At 50.2% G+C, this 16,752-nt stretch overlaps 1 protein-coding gene across 1 annotated transcript; it reads left to right on the top strand.

Moving 5' to 3' along the window:
- Positions 1-4,540: 4,540 nt before the first annotated feature.
- RCVRN (recoverin) lies at positions 4,541-13,398 on the top strand. Its single transcript, XM_006156409.1, has 3 exons — positions 4,541-4,921; positions 9,833-9,944; positions 13,283-13,398. The coding sequence occupies exons 1-3, from the start codon at positions 4,541-4,543 to the stop codon at positions 13,396-13,398; spliced, it is 609 nt and encodes a 202-aa protein (XP_006156471.1).
- The last annotated feature ends 3,354 nt before the right edge of the window (positions 13,399-16,752 follow it).

The raw sequence follows: 16,752 nt of genomic DNA, 5'->3' as shown, positions 1-16,752 counted from the left end.
GCTGCCATGCTCTCCTTCATAGCTGTGGTGCTCATCGTGTGACTGCGAAGGGACAGAGCAGACGCAAGGGGACCCGTTAGGTGGGAGCAATGGTACGGCCTACAAGAGGTGGTCACCGTGAGATGGGGAGAGTGGCCAGGCTCTGGATTTCTTGATGGATTGGGGTGGGGTGTGACGGAAGGAAGCTCTGAGAGTGACAAGGACTTCCAGGAGAGCACCCTAAAGGGTGGCTTGCCAGTTGCTGCAGTGGGGATGACTGCCCCGTTCCGTCTCCCACCCGCACCCCCAGCCCCCTTTTCCTCTCTCTTTAGACTCCATAGCCGCACAGGCTCCAGGCCAGGGACAGGAGCACCGTCCTGTCCTTCAGCCCCTAGCAGAGGAGGTGGAAGGGTGGGGATGTGGGTGGGCCCAGGCCCCAGCTCCTGCTTCGGGACAAGAGGGGCAACCACGGGAAGCATCTGCTTCTTTCAGTCAAGACGAAGCCAAAAGGGGAGACACAAACTGGGATTCTCTGCCCAGAGGTGATGCCTTCCCCCATCATGGCAGCCAGCGGTCTGGGTTAGGGGAGAGTTTATGGCCCCGCTCAGACTTAACAAATCCCTTCACAATACATCATCTGCAACAACTTGTTTGGCTAAGGAGCATAAGCTCTCCCTCTGATAGAAGATGTTTATGCAGGTTTTCAAACAAACCCTCAGGTCATAACCCCTCACTCTCAGCAGCATCAACACAGCTGCCTGCAGTCCCCTGCCTCTGTCCCCTCCCATGGGGGGGCCTCCTGGGCACAGCAACCTGGAGAATGTGGACTATGCCAGGCTGCTTCCAGCCTGCTTCTCGCTCTTTCCTGCTTGCGCCTGGAAAAGACAGAGAAGACTTGGGCTCCGGGTGCCTCTCGGGGAACCCAGGGTCCTCGGTGTCCCAGCCACAGCCCCTTCTGTTGTCATAGCAACCCCTGCTCCTGACCTCAGGGAAATGGAGACGGAGTTCTTGCCCCTTGGCTCAGGCCTTCAAGAGAAAAGCAGTCGTGGTAGAGAGAAAAAAGCCCGGCCTGAGAGCCTGGCCGACCTAGGCCTCCGCTTGCCTATGCCTTTTAGCAACCGCGTGACCTAGGGCCAGCGACAAACCTTTGGAACGTCCATCGCCCACCTGTTACATCAGCCTCATGACCTCTGCGAGCTCCTTGTGGACACACTGGAACCCAGGAGGCACTTTTTCTTCCCAACTGGGAGCACTCGCCAGAGACAGAGAGAGACAGAGAGACAGAGAGCAAGAAACCACCCCCCCCCCCCAGGGACCGCAATACCTTCTCCTCCATTCTCCTCTCGGGATCATGGGCACACATGCACACACGCCTGGTGTGAGATTTAAGCCACTGGGTCCGGGACTCGAACCACAGTCAACTACATGGGAGTCCAGTGGCATAGCCATTACGCTAATTGCTGGTCCCAAGATTTGGACACTTTAGAGAGAGATTTTTGCTATAGGATGCATGCACTCCCCAGAGACAGAGATACAGAGAGAGAAGGTGAAAAATCACCCTCCAGGGGGATGGCTATGCCACAATCCCTTCTCCTCCATTTTCCTCTTAGATTTTAGACATGCGCACACACATACCCGGTGTGAGTTTCAAGCCACCAGGTCCAGGACTTGAACTGCAGTCAGCCAGGTGGGAATCCAGTGCCTTAGCCACTGCACCACTTGCTGGCCCTGGACATTGTTTTTCAATCAATTTTCTTGTAAGTTCTCATTAGCATGTAATAGTTGGACCTCACGCGGGGAACAGTGTGGGCTTCCAAAGCACGAACACAGTACATGATGATCATTTGCCATTTCTGACTCAGAGCAAGGGCCTAAGGCCTTCGGTCGCGCATTTGCTCCTCCCCCAGGGATGCAGCTGGCTGCAGGAAAGCTCCAGAAGCGAATCTGATTCCATGGGAAGCCTTGGGTTGGGTGGTTGGTTGTCAGGTTCTGTGACTGTCCTGTCTCTAACTGCTCTTGAGAACAACGCCTGCTACAGGATCGTGGAAGGCTGGGAGAGAAAGGGCCCCCTCACAAACTGACAGAAATGAGGAAGTTTACACACGGACGTATCCCCAGCGTTAAGGTTTACTGATGGGCCAGCCGTGGTGGCTCAGCAGTAACTCAGCGCTCTGCCGTGCTTCACATGGGAAGGTGCTGGGTTCGTGTCCCAAGATCTTCCTTTGTGTGCAGGGTGCACACACCCACTGCCCGTGAGTGTGGCTGGCTGGGGCTAGCGGTGGGATCACAGGGTGGAGATTCTTTTGAGGGGCCTCTTTCTCTCTCTTTTTATTTCCCTCTCACAAGGAAAAAAGTAAATAACCTTTTTTTTTTTTTTTTAATTAAAAGAAGTAATTTTTAGAAAGATTGCCTGGGAAACAGGCAGCGGAGTGACCTGCACTGCCGTGGGCAGGGTGGGTGAGAGGGAGGGGAGCCTACTGTGGTACCTGAACTTCTTGGTCCTTCCTGAGCAGCATCAGGGGTGCCAAGTGGCTTTCTCCAGTAGTAGGGACCTGCTTTCCCTTGCCACTGGCCTGGGACATGAGGTACAAACCCCAGCTGACCTACCGAAAGACTTGGATTTAGTCTCCGTAACGCCCACCCCTGGGCACAGAAGAGACAGTCTCCCCATCCAGGCAGCAATGCTGGGTCTCAGGTGTGTACCCCTCCAGCACCGCTCAGCTAGGCTGGCTGTGCTGCCGGCCTTCTCCTCGGTGGCAACAATCCAGGTATGTGGCATCCTCAGAGGGCTTGCCTTGGGCTCCACACTCACTCCTGAGCTGACCGGTGCTGAGACCTTCCTGTGCCCAGCTTCCTACCCCTGGCCACTCACTTATTGCCCCTCACTCAGCAAGCATGCACCATTGCCTACTCGCCCCTAGCAGGGAGCTGGGCTGCAAACAGGCACCCTAGGGAACCAGCAGTTAGCGTAATGGCTATGTCACGGGACTCCCACGTAGTCGACCGCGGTTCGCGTCCCAGACCTGGTGGCTTAAAACTCACGCCGGGCGCATGTTCGTGCGTGCCCATGATCCCGAGAGGAGAATGGAGGAGAAGGGATTGCGACGTGGCCATCCCCCCGGGGGGTGATTTCTCACTCTCTGTCTCTCTGTCTCTCTCTGTCTGTCTGGCGAGCGCATGAGCCCTATAGCGAAAACCTCTCAAAAACAAAACAAAACAAACAAAAAAACTAACAGGTACCCTATAAACTGAAACTGAGCCAAAGACAGACTGGTTGTTTAAAATTTTAAATGTTTCAAGGCCAGCAGGTAGCATGGTGGTTAAGGGCGCTGGATTCCCACATGCCTGACCATGGTTCAAGTCCTAGACCTGGTGGCTTGCTTTCTTACTTTATCTCTCTCTCTCCCTCTCTCTCTCTCTCACTCTGTCCCTCTCTGGTCAAATTAAAATAAATAAATTAAAAGTTAAATAAAATAATTCTTTAAAAACAATTTTAAATATGTATTTATTATTTATTTCCCCTATGAGCAGGAGAGAGGGAAAAACAGTACTCCCAATGAGGTCTTGACTCCACGATCCGTCCCCAGCCTTGGCCAGCCCTGTGTGCTCAGGGAGATCTCTGAACTTGAACCAGAACCACCCCATGCAGGATTGCATCCCAAAGCATCACGTTGCACCACTACACTGCTGCCTGGGCTGCTTACAAGCTTAAATTAGGGGACCAGCAGGTGGCATGGTGGTGAAGGTGCTGGACTCCCACATGACTGACCACAGTTTGAATCCTGGACCTGGTAGCTTGCTTTCTCTCTCTCTTTCTCTGGTCAAATTAAAAAATAATAATTAATTAAATAAAATAAATAATTCTTAAAACTAAAAAAAAAAAAAACAGTTTGAGTAAGTTGCCAAAGTTTCACAAGGTAAAAATTGCACCTAAAACTGATTTCTGAATTTCTCTTCGTGGAGTTTTCATTCTGGTGAGGGTGCAGTTTGTGGGGGAGGAAAAGGGATTTGAGATGGGAGTGTAGACCTTGCTGAGACGGTGACATTTAAGCAAAGATTAAAAGTGCGTCCCAGGCGGTGAGAGGTTAGGAAACGTGCCCGAGGTCATACAGCTAGTTAAATCACAAAGCTGGGATTTGAACCTGGCTGGCTGCAAAGCCCATGCTCTTAACCACAGCATTACAGAGCTCAGTGAGATGCCATCCCTGCCCCCAACACACTCTGACTTAGTGTGAAAGACAAGTAGAGACCATCATCGCTCCACTACAGGGTTGGAGTTCGGGGTACAGCCTTGGGACCGAGCCCAAGGCTTCGGTGTCAAAGGTTCTAGACCCCATCCTCTCCAGCATCTTCCCAGGAGGCAAGATGAATTGATCACTTGCCCTCAACTCCTTATTTTAATCTCAGGCCCCTCCTCTCTCCCTGGACTGGGAGGACTGGAGTCAAATCCTCCTAATCCGCCCGTGTCTCCGTTTCCATCTCAGAGGCTCAGAGCCGGCAGCCGGGAGACCACCCGCATCCAGCCCAGCGACTGCCCAGTGGTGCCCACTCTCCCTCACCCATGGGGAACAGCAAAAGCGGGGCCCTGTCCAAGGAGATCCTGGAAGACCTGCAGCTGAACACCAAGTTCACGGAGGAGGAGCTATGTAACTGGTACCAGTCCTTCCAGAAGGAGTGCCCCTCCGGCCGCATCACCCGGCAGCAGTTCGAGAGCATCTACTCCAAGTTCTTCCCCGACTCCGACCCCAAGGCCTACGCCCAGCACGTGTTCCGCAGCTTCGACGCCAACAACGATGGCACCCTGGACTTCAAGGAGTACGTCATTGCCCTGCACATGACCACTGCGGGCAAGACCAACCAGAAGTTGGAGTGGGCCTTCTCGCTCTACGACGTGGATGGCAACGGGGCCATCAGCAAGAACGAAGTGCTCGAGATCGTCATGGTCAGTCGCTCCCTTCTGCCCTTTCTGCCATGTTGGGGTCACTTGGGGCCTGGGTCCCCTGCTACTGTTCCTGGAGGTGAGGGGAGTCAGGGCAGTGGCCCTGAGAACATGGAAAGAAAGGGTGGTCCGCGGGCTGACATTGATAGAGGGCCGGGCCCTCTCCCCCAGCCTTCTCTCCTTCGTAAAGGAGAACCTGGGTATTGTTCAACACCGCATTGTTGGTTTTCTTTTCTTCCTCTCTCTCCTCCTCTTTCTCCCTCCTTCTTGCCCTCTTTTCCCTCCTACATTCCTTCTCTCTTTCCTCCCTCTCTTCTCCCTCCCTCCTCCCTCCCTCCTTTCTCTTCATCTCTCCAGCCTTCCTTTTCCTTCTATATTCCTTCCTCCTTCCTTTCTCTCCCTCTTTCGCTGCATCCCTCCCTCCCTCCTTCCCTCCCATATCCATCTCCTCCATCCTTCTCTTCCTCCTTTCATTAAAATGCCTTTGAAAATTCTCAGCAGTACACACTCGCGATGCATCACAATTAATTCTGAACACACATGTTTCAAATGTAAAGCCAAAGAAGGTCAAAGATGTGGGTCACAAACTGGTCCTAATGCCCTTCCTAACGTGGGGCAGGTGGATCCCTGCACCGTGGGCTGAGCATCTCATCGACACGTGTTCTAAATGTACTCCCTGGCTCTCTGACGCCTTCCAAACTTCCCGCTCGCCTCCGCATGCTTCCCAACAGGTGGTGTTCTCTGGCCATATTGTCCAAGTGTCAGATCATTTTAGATATATTTTCTTGAAAAAAGTTTTGATCTAATATAAAGTAATGTATAAAATGCAAAAGACAAGCAAAACTGCCTTCAATACCAACATCCAGAGAATGCTACTATGGACGCATTGGTATGCAATGTCATTTTAAGCCATTTTAGAATTACAGCATATGCACACGTGGTTTTTAACCATACTTTTTTTTTTTTTAGTTATTCTTATATCATGAGTGTTTTCCATATTATAACATATTCTCCAAAAATACTTCTAATAGCTGTTTAGAACTCCATGTTTTTTAAATACCTGAAGCTTATTTATATACATTCCTATATCTTTGGACAGTAAGGGATTTTCTCCCCTATTTTTTTAAAGAATTATTTATTTAATTTTGTTTATTCATGCATTCATTTTAATTTGACCAGAGAGAGACACACACACACACAGAGAAGGAAAGTGAGAAAGCAAGACATCAGGTCCAGGACTCGAACTGTGGTCAACCATGTGGGAGTGTCCAGCATCTTAACCGCCACGCCACCTGCTGGTCCTTTTCCCCCTATTAAATTAGTTATAATTCCCTTCATTTAATATCTTTTCACTTATTGATTTATTTGTCAAGGGGTATGTGCATTCTTCAGAAAGAAAACCAGGGAGAGGGAGGGAGGAAGCGCCCCTCAATGGGGTATGGCCACACTGCTATTCCTTTTCCTCCATTTCTCCATCCTGTCTGGATGTTGGGCACACGGATGTGCCTGGCATGTTTGCCCAGGTGCCAGAGCCAGGATTCAAACTGTTAGTTTGCTATGTTGGATCCGACTCCCTTAACCTCTAGGCCAAGGGGCCAGCTCTTTTTACTTACTCCTCTGTAATTTCCCTGTCCCATGCTAATTGCTTTATTTTTCTAATTTTGTACCTGTTAGAATGGAAAACCATTTTTAGTCTGTTCTATGTGAGTTCTGTGCATTTGTAATCATGCTTTCACATTCTGAGTTCTTTCGCCTTTATCAGGAGGAACCTTAGGTAAAGTAGCAGAGCACGTGGCTTCTGGTCAGCGGGCCCCTCCTCGGTGCCCAGCCTAGGTCTTCCACCAAGGGTGGGGTGTGTGAACCCCATTGCTCTCTGGACATGGTCTACAGGGCAAGCTCCCCTGAACTGGCTGTGAGTCTCTGGGTGGCTTAGGACAGGGACCTCATCTTCAGACCAAAGAATGCTAAGCCTAGGAAAGGGCTATAAACTGGTACTCCTCGAAGAAGAGGTGGAGGAAGCAGTGGGAGGAAAAAAGGGAGGGAGGAAAGAAGGAGAAAAAAAGGACAGAAGAAAGGGAGGAAGGAAGGGAAAGGAAAGGAAAGAGGAAAGGAAAGGAAAGGAAAGGAAAGGAAAGGAAAAGAAAGAGGAGAGAAATGAGGAAAGACGAAAGAGGGAGGGACAGGGTTTCAGTGGCTCAAGCTATGCAGGTGGCACACAGCTCCGCTCTTCACAGACAATGCCATGGGCAGGGCCCTGGCCTGGGAGTCAGAAATAACGGTTCTAGTCCCAGCTCTGACACCAGCCAGTTGTGGCACCATGGGAAAACATGGAACTCCCTGGGCCCAGGATGAGCAGTGTTTCCCTGGCCCTCCGTGTTGTCATGCAGTGGCTCAGGCAGCCAGTCGCTCTCAGCGTGTACCCACCCAGTTCACACACGCTCCCCATGGCAGGACAGAAAGGGGTTACAGGCACCATCAGACTTCCATGCACCTCAGGGGCTGAGTGCTGGCTGCAAGGCTGCTGCCCTGAGCTGCCGATCTCGTTTTCTTAGTCCTTTCGTTAGAGCACCAGGGACTGAAAGGCTGCTAACTTCTCAGAGCTTCGGCCCTCCCTCCAGGCCAATCGCACAGCCCTCACTGCCTCTGCAAGCCCCTGATCCAAGGGGTCTCCAGGGAAGCCGAAGGCTGTGGCCAGAGCCAGTAGTGACCCAACTCCCACCCCAACACACCTGCCTACCCTGCACTCCAGGCCTCGCTGGCCTGGCAAGCCCTGAGCCGGTGGGTTCCCAGAAACCTGAAGTCACCTGCCCCTTTCCCTGACCCCACAGGGCTGAAGGAACTCCCTGCTCTGCCCTCAACTGCACACCTGGCTCCTTCTCTAGAGAGTAGGAGGCGGTAAGCAGGGCCCTTGGGCCTCAAACTAAGCCTTTCTCTGGATCCCCGCCTGTGTGGTCAGATAAATGAGGGGCTTCACATGCCCTGGGAAGACCTCTGGGAAGTTCTCATTGCTGCCTTGAGTCTCCCTTCCCCAGTCTCCTCCAGTCTCACTCTCTGACACTTCTCCCCCATAAGGAGATGAGCAGACCACGGTGTCACACAGCGATGCAGGTTCTAGAACTGCACTGCTAGGTGAGACTCTATCCTGTGCTGCATCATTTTTGACAAGTTAAATTTTCTGTTTCTTTATCTGTAAAATGAAACCGGTCATTCCTACCACGTGGGCCAACCCTGCAGCGCATTAGCTAAGCACTGCGCATAGGGAATGGGATCCCACGGTATTCAAAGCCTGGCCTTGGTGGCTTGAAAAGCATGCTGATGGGCTGGAGAAATGGAGGAGAAGCAGTTGCAGTGTGAACGCTCCCCACTAGGAATGCTTTCTCTCTGTGTCCTCTGACGATGAAAAATAAATGCAATTTTAAAAACACCTACTTTAGGGTCCAGCAGGTGGCATGGTGGTTAAGGTACTGGACTCCCACATGGCCTACTGTGGTTCATGTCCTGGAGCTGGTGGCTTAAAAATCACACCAGGCACATGTGTGTGCATGCCCAAAATCCCAAGAAGAGAAAGGATTGTAGCCTGGCCTTCCCTCTAAGGGTGATTTCTCACTTTCTCTCTCTCTCCAACAAGCACATGTACCCTATGACAAAAACCTTAAAAATACACACACACACACACACACACACACATATCCACCTACTTCATAAGGTCGCTGTGAGGGTAGAGGCAGAAATGTTTGAATAGTGGTGCGTGTTTACTGCTCACCAAGGGTTAGCTGTTATCACCATAAGGTAATTCTGCCGGGCAGCTGAGGTTCCATGAAAATCCAGAAGAAGCCATTAACACTCTAAGATTGCTGGGCAGAAAGGTCTGTGGTGAGGGCTTATCATTGGGAGGGTTTTCTTTCTTCTTTTTTTTACACGATCAGAAACTTCAAGCAGTATGGAAAGATACAAAATACAAATGAAAGCCTTTCTTACCCTTCCCATAGTCGCTATTCCTCATGAGGATCTTCAAAAACACAGCTGCTTAGTCTCCACCCCAGGAATTTTGATTCTGTAGAGGAGGTGGTGGCGGGAGTCTGGGTATCCGTGTGGCAGTCCCTGCCTTAGTGGCTGCCTGCCCCGCTCCCTCTGGGCTGTTTGAGCACTGAGGGGGAATTACGGACGGAGGTAACCGAAAGCCTCCACCAAGCCTCCACCGTGTTTTCTGGAAGGGCTGCACCAATCTACGTTCTCACCAGCAGCGTCTCCCCACCCTCACCCACACTAGTAGCTCTTGTCTTTTTGATAATTGCCATTTTAACAGGGGCATGTTGGTGTCTCACTACTATAATGAATGTCCCTAATGATTAGTGACGGTGAGCACTTTTCATACACCTGTCGGCCATTGGTATGCCTTCTTCGGAGAAATGTCGATTCCGATCCTTCCTTCATTTTTAATTGGCTTTGTTTGGCTATGGAGTTGTAGGAATTTTTAATACATTCTGAATATCAGTCTATTATCAGATACATAGTTTGCAAACAGGTTTGCCCATCCCTGTGTGTTTGTTTGTTTGTTTTCTCCCATCCCCATTTTTGTTTTTGGGGGGGGAGTATTATTTCCTCAGCTGTGCAGCAGATTTTTAGATTGATGAAATCCCATGTGTTTACTTTTATTTTAGGTGTTTGTGCTTTGGGGGTCATAGCTAAAAAATCTTTGCCATGATAGATGGCAAGAAACTTTGCCCCCTCTGGAGAAAAAGCTCCAGGAGTTTTATAGTTGCTGGACTGAACATGGTAAGGGTTAAAAGCAGCTTTGAGTAGATTTTTGTGTGTGCCGTAGACCTGGCTTTCCCAGGGTTTCTAGCCCCCTGTGCAACGGGCTTTTTCCTCTTCGTTTGGTAACATGCTTTTTTTTCTCTTGATTTGGTATAGGCTATTTTCAGAATGATCAATCCGGAGGATGTGAAGGACCTTCCAGAAGATGAAAACACACCAGAAAAGCGAGCTGATAAGATCTGGGAGTTCTTTGGAAAGAAAGAGGATGGTGAATTCCTTTTCCCTCATTGCCTTTGATTTGACAGTCTCGAGCTGTTTCCTGGAGACCCCAACAAAATTTTTTCTTCTTCTTCTTTTTTTGGAGAGGTTTTTGCTATAGGGCACATGCACTCACCAGAAAGACAGAGAGAGACAGAGAGACAGAAAACGAGAAATCACCCCCCAGGAGGGGATGGCCACACCGCAATCCCTTCTCCTCCATTCTCCTCTCGGGATCTTGGGCACGCACGCACATGCACCCAGTGTGAGTTTAAGCCACCAGGTCCGGGACTTGAACCGCGGTTGGCTACATGGGAGTTCAGCGACATAGCCATCACACCAACTGCTGGTCCCAGCAAAATTTTTTCTTCTAAGTCACAGTAGACAGGCAAGTCTGAGGATGCTTCCTGTCACTGTGCCTTGACAAGGATGTCTGGGGGTCTAAAGGGAAATGGCCAGGAGGGTCGGCAGGGGCCGATGCTGCTGAAGGGAAGTGAGACATCCCAGCCCTGCCTCTTCCAAAGCACATTCGCTGTCTGGGCTTCTCTGAGAAAGAAGAAACACTCTAAATTAGGGTGTGCTTTTGAAGAACAACATCTTCTGTTAGAGTAGAGTTATTTCACTTTTAAAGAATAGTAAAAAGCAAAGATAATAAGCTCATTAGCAGTTTGTATGCAAATGATGAGTTTAAAGGCATTGCAAACCTCTTTCTCTTTAAATGGAGAGTCCATTTTTTTAGACACCTAACTTGGTTTTAAAAATACTTTCCGCCTAGTTAGACCAAGGACAAAATTCAGCTCAGCCTGATTTAGAATTAGCATCAGGTCCCATTTAAGTGGTGTCTAAATTTATATTGTTTTGGGGCCAGCAGGTGGCCTGGTGGTTAAAGCCACTGGACTCCCACATGGCAGACCGCAGTTCAAGTCCTAGACTGGGCTGCTTGAAATTTACGATGGGTGCATGTGCATGCCTGCCCAAAATCCCAGGAGAAGAACGGAAGGAAAAGAGACGGCCCAGGGGATTTATCTCTTTCACACTGTCTCTCTTTGTCTCTCTGGCAAGTGTACACACCCTATGGCAAAAACCTTAAAAAAATAGTAATAAGTAGTTTATGTGGTTTTACTCTGGGAAGTTAGATAGGATTTGATTCAAATTAAATTGGTAGAGATTTACTGGGAGAGGCTGATGAGAGATCGCCTTCTCATTCGCATAGGCCCTGGCCGATTAAGATTCTTCCTATAGCACTTTATCCCTCTGGCTCTTTTTAATTTCTTTTTATTTACTTATTTTTACTGGAAGGCGCATGAGATTGTCAGAGGGAGAGAGATAAAGATAGAGAAGGGGAAAGCATAACCCACTGGGGTGTGGTCAAGCTGCAATCCCCTCTCCTCCATTTGCTTCCTACTGGGATTTGGAGCATGTATGTGCATGTGGCTGATATGTTTTCAAGCCACTGGGGCTGAGATCTGATCTCAAAGTCAACCATATGAGATCCAGCTTCCTGAACCACTGAGCCATAGAGCTGGCCCACCCCACTGGGGTGTTGTTTTTAGTTTAGTTTAGTTTTGTTTTTTTGCCATAGGATGCGTGTATTCACCAAAGAGTGAGACAGTCACAGACAGAGAGAGGGAAAGTGAGAAATTTCTCCCAGTAGGGATGGCCATGCTGCCATCCCTTCTCCTCTATTCTCCACTCAGGATTTTGGGCATGCGCCTGGCATGAGTTTCAAGTTCTCAGGTCCGGGACTCAAACCGTGGTCAGCCATGTGGGAGTCTAGTGCCTTAACCACACTGCCTCCTGGCCCCAAGGTCTTTAACCACTTTTATGGGTCTGTTCATGTGTTGAGTTTTCTGTGAACTTGCAAATCCGAAAACTGACCCAAATGAACATCACAGGGAGAGAAGCTATTACAGAGCTGACATGTTATCGCATGTAATGTGTGTGTGTGTTCACAGAGCGTGTTGGAAGACAATGCCTCACTACAGAGTCAGGCTCTGAGGGTGGGAGCTTCAAGCTCCATGTGAGGCTGGTAAGACCACTGAGACTTTAAAATCCAAATTTCATGCCCGTAATTGTGCAGGGAACCCTCCTGGATCTTATACCAAAAGTGATGAAGTGTTCTCAAAAGGCCCAGAACATAAACCAATGGAAATCAACTCTAGTTCGGCAAAGTTTTGCTGAGCATAGTATGCACTAGGCACTACAAGAATACAAGCGCGAGCGGGAAGGAACACTTGTCTCGTTGTGGAGTAATTTCTTTAAAAAAAAAAAAAAGTTTTTTAAATTTATTTATTTATTTATTCCATGAATGACCCAGACGCTTTCAACAGGCTTTCAGCAGGCCTGGTGCCTTCAACAGGGTCTTCACGACTTATCCCCAGCTACCTAGGATCTCAGGCTTGCACAGGGAGGCCTTGGAATATGAACCCAGGACCTTCCCATGAGGCCTCAACATCATGGAGTACTGCATTACTGCTGCGCCACTGTGGCTGGCCTCTAGAGTTTGTTCTACATGGGACTGTCTTCCTCACTAGAGCAAGAGAAGCTGTCTCTTCTGTTGTGAGCTCAATCCTCCACTCCCTACCATGTCCTCAACCCCAGGCACCGCGGAATCTGGTGCAGAGGAAGGGCTCAATAATTTCCTGGTGACCAGATGGAGCAGAGTATGGTAGGCCACTGACAAACTCTCTAGGAAAGCAGGCCTGTCTTTTGGTCCTGAACCCAAAGGAGGGGACAGATGGGAAAACAGGCCTGGGTGCCCAGGAAAGAACCACGGAGGAGCTGTCAGCCAGGAACCAGGGGGCTGCCTGTCTGCTATGGGGGCCAAAGAGGCCTCTCCACAAGCCAAACTCTCCCTGGTGCCCTCACCTCTCACTCCCTCGCTCTGTCCCCCAGAAGTTCCCTCAGAACTTGACATTTGAGCCTTGGGATGATTTTGAACATGTAATAATAATGAATAGTAATAGTACAGCAATTGCTACTATGGTTACTACTTAACAAGTACTACTTATTACTGTTGAAAACCATTACAATTAATTACTTAAATGCATAATTACTTAATTACTTAAACCAGCAACTTAGAGGCATTTACCAGTTAGAAGAGACACATGGCACAAGAAAGGAGCCCTGGAGGCCCCTCTGTAGCCAGTCATTAACCCTCTCGTTGCTGGTTCATGGCGAAGGCCAAGGATCTCAGGGAGGAGTTGGGTATCTGGGGTGGAAGCAGGGTGCCCTCAGGGGCACCAAGTATTCAGTATTTTCATGATGGTTATATCTGTACTGGGCATGGCTGCAGTTTGAACCAACTAGTCCTGACTTTGATATGTATTCTCTTTCCCCCGTGCACAGATAAACTTACAGATAAAGAATTCATTGAAGGGGCCATGTCCAATAAGGATATTCTGCGACTGATCCAGTTTGAGCCTCAAAAAGCGAAGGAAAAGATAAAGAATAAGAAACCCTGATGCCAACCGCTCGGCGATCCCCACTCACATAAACACCTGCGCGTGCACACACAGCACATACACACGCAATCACACATGCACCTCCCGGGGCCAAGCAACAGCTTCACCACCCACAGCACGGCACCCTGCCAACGGAAGCATCGTCGGCATCCCCTCAGTTCCTCTCCCTCCGTCTTTAGTGGCCCTTCTGTCATCACCCGCCTGCCTCCCCTCCCTCTGCCCCATGATAATCTCAGGATTAGTTTGTAGGCATTCTAAAGGTCACCTCTGTGTAAGCTCCTTTGTGGATCGCTGGGTAAGCACGTTCCAATAAATGCAAGAGAAGCTAGGCACACAACGGGCTGCTCGTTCTTTTTATTTTTATTTTTATTTTGAGGTTTATTTCTTTCTTTCATGGGAATGAGAACAGAGAGAGAGAGAGAGAGACCCCTAATAGGATCTTCACATCACAACAGACCTTCAGTCTCAGCCTGGATCACTGCGTGCCCGAGACTCACGTGTTCAGGGAAGCCCTAGGACACAAACCCAGGCCCTTTCTGTGTGGGTCCAGTTGCATTATCACTGTGCCATCACTTGGCCCAGGCTGGTCTTCTTTTTTTTTTTTTTTCTTTTTTAGAGGAATTTTTGCTATAAGTCACCTGTGAAGAGGCAGAAAGTGAGAAATCACCTACTAAGGGGGATAGCCACGCCAGAATCCCTTCTCCTCCACTCTCCTCTCTGGATCTTGGGCATGCACGCACATGCACCCGGTGTGAGTTTTAAGGCACTGGGCCTGGGACTCCAATGACAGTTGATTACGTGAGAGTCCAGTGACATAACCATTATGCCATCTGCTGGTCAAATGACATGTACAGTATTCCCAAGGCTGATCCTCAAAGACAAGGATCTCTGTAGTGACTGCAGTCTGAGGCCAGGGTGCCCACTGAGACACACGCAGCGCTGCCCTCGCAGAGCTCACGGTCCAGAGCGGACAACAGACCTTGAAGAAGCCAGGACAAGAGACCGAGGTTACCATGGAGATGTGCGCAGAGAGGGCTGTGAGCCATGTAACAGGAGGGGCTGACTGGGAGAGGTTCAGGGCCATTCAGATTCACACCCAGTGGAGAGTGGTGAGGAGCAGGGCGAGGTGGAGAAGCTTGAGTCTCGATAGAGCAGCTAACACAGAGCTGCTGAGATAGGCATGGACATTTTAAGGAGCAGAACGATGAGGAAGCCAGGAAGGCTGGAGGGCAGGGGAGGGAGAGGGAAGTGTGAGCTGACCCTAAAAGGGAGGCAGGAGGCCAGACTTTGCAAAGCTTTCCCTGCAGCCTGTGGACAGCACTGGGGTTTCCCACGGTGGCAGTGGTACCATGTGGAGCTTCCAGGACGCAGGGCTTCAGTTTGTAAGAGAAGCCCCTAGCAGGCTAGAAATAAACCAGAGGGGTGGGACTAGTGGCCGGGAGCCTGGCGACGAAGCTTTTGCAATCACCGTGGTGACCGCTTCTGCCTAGGGAGAAGCAATAGGATGGAGAGGACTGGACCCAGAAAGGACATGGTTAGACAGGAGATAGAGCCTTCACTGGCTGCAGGGGCAGGAGGAGGAGGATCAGGGGTGGCAGCCAAATCTGTGGCTTGGGTGCTGGGGGAATAGTGATGCCGTCTTCCCAGACAGGGAACACAGGGAGAGTCGCCAATTTCAGGGGATGATCGTGAGTTCGGTTTGATACGGTGAGTGGCAAAGACAGAGCTCTAGATGACCTCGAGGCTCCTCATTTTAGAGACAAGGAAGGGGAGGCCCAGAGACAGGAAGTAGCTTTGCCGAAGTCAGCCAGCTGAGGAGCAGAGGCCAGGTCAGCGCTATCCACTGGCCTACACTGTTTCCTCCGAGTTCTAGGGCCTGAGACACCCAGGAACTTCAATAGCAGGGTCTCCAAGACCATTGGCCCTATTGCTTTGAAAGCGTACTTTTCCCATGGACACAAGTTTTAAGATGAGGACCAGGTGCCCTGGACTCCTGACCACCTTGCATGCCACCTCCTATGGCTGGGGAGTCTCCATTTGTGGGTGCTGTGGGTAATCCCCAACCCACCACCTCCCCAGCTTTAGCCACAGGGATGGCACAGTCACCACCACCAGGGCTGCCGCTCTGCAGAGCAAGCATGAGAATAAACGCGTATGTTTAATAAACACTCTCAGCGTTTCCTACAAGCTAGACGTCGTGCTAGCCTCTGCAGGCATGGCTGCATTGATGGTCACGTGATTTTCTCCGTGGTACAGAAGAGCGCACTGAGGCAGGACAGGACAGTAGGAATCGGTCCTAAAATCAGAGTTTCCTCCCCTTTTTAAAGTTTATTTCTTGAAGAAGAGAAAGACAGCTAGATAGACAGACACAGGTACCCCTCCAGGGTCTCCCCATGCCACAACCCTAGCCCCCAGCAAACCATGATCACAGGTGCGTGTGGGCACGCCCCGTGTGTTTAGGTTGACCGGGATCTGGACTTAAGCCTCCCAAGTGGCTCCAGTATTGTGCAGTGATGCCCCACCTTCTGTGCCACCCTGGTGGGGCCTAGAGTCCCTTTCATTACACTTGACTGCCCCAGTAGTTTTGACCCGCACACACAGGAAAGGGAATTCTGGGATCACACGGTGCCGCATCTAGAAGGGGGAGTGGGGCTACTTAGCATCTGGTCCAGCAGTTCTGGGACAAGGGAAGGTATTAAAATAATCACCTGTCCAAGACAATGCTCGGGTGCAGACGTGAGCCACCCCGGAGCTAGTCAAGGGAAAAGTAAGGCCTTGGGTCTAGCCAAGAGTGGTCCAGGGACATAACCAAAGGGCAGTGGAAGAGCCTGACTCCACAGTCTCTCCATCTCCCTTCACGAGTAAATCCGGCTGGCTAGGGAATAAGGCAGGGGGTCCTCCACTTCTCTCTAAGGTCAGGATGTCGCTGTCACTTGAGTTTATAAGGACAGATACTGCCTAATAAAGTCCTTGTTGGTCTGTGGTTCGATGAGAGGCGTTAAGGGGCCTTTGGAGCCTCTACTGGCCAGTGGAGAACCAGAAAGTGATACCTTAATTAGCACCTCTTTTGTTAGCTTAGGGTAGATGGCCCTCTGGGGCTGGGGGTCAGCAGATCCATGGCATTCTGTGGGGAACATGTGGAGGCAACAGGGAGCAACTCGGCTGAAGGGGCGAGAATAAGGTAGAGGTGGATGAACCATGTCTTCAAGACTTTTTTTTTTGAGAGATTTTCATTGTAGGGCGCGTGCGCTCGCCAGACAGGCAGAGAGAGAGAGACATAGAGACAGAAAGCGAGAAATCACCCCCCAGGGGGGATGGTCACGCCGCAATCCCTTCTCCTCCATTCTCCTCTCG

The sequence above is a fragment of the Tupaia chinensis genome, unplaced genomic scaffold, assembly GCF_000334495.1.
Source record: "Tupaia chinensis unplaced genomic scaffold, TupChi_1.0 Scaffold000493_1, whole genome shotgun sequence".
Taxonomy (NCBI): domain Eukaryota; kingdom Metazoa; phylum Chordata; class Mammalia; order Scandentia; family Tupaiidae; genus Tupaia; species Tupaia belangeri.
The sequence above is the reverse complement of the archived record's forward strand: the minus strand, read 5'-3'. Positions and strand labels throughout refer to the sequence as shown.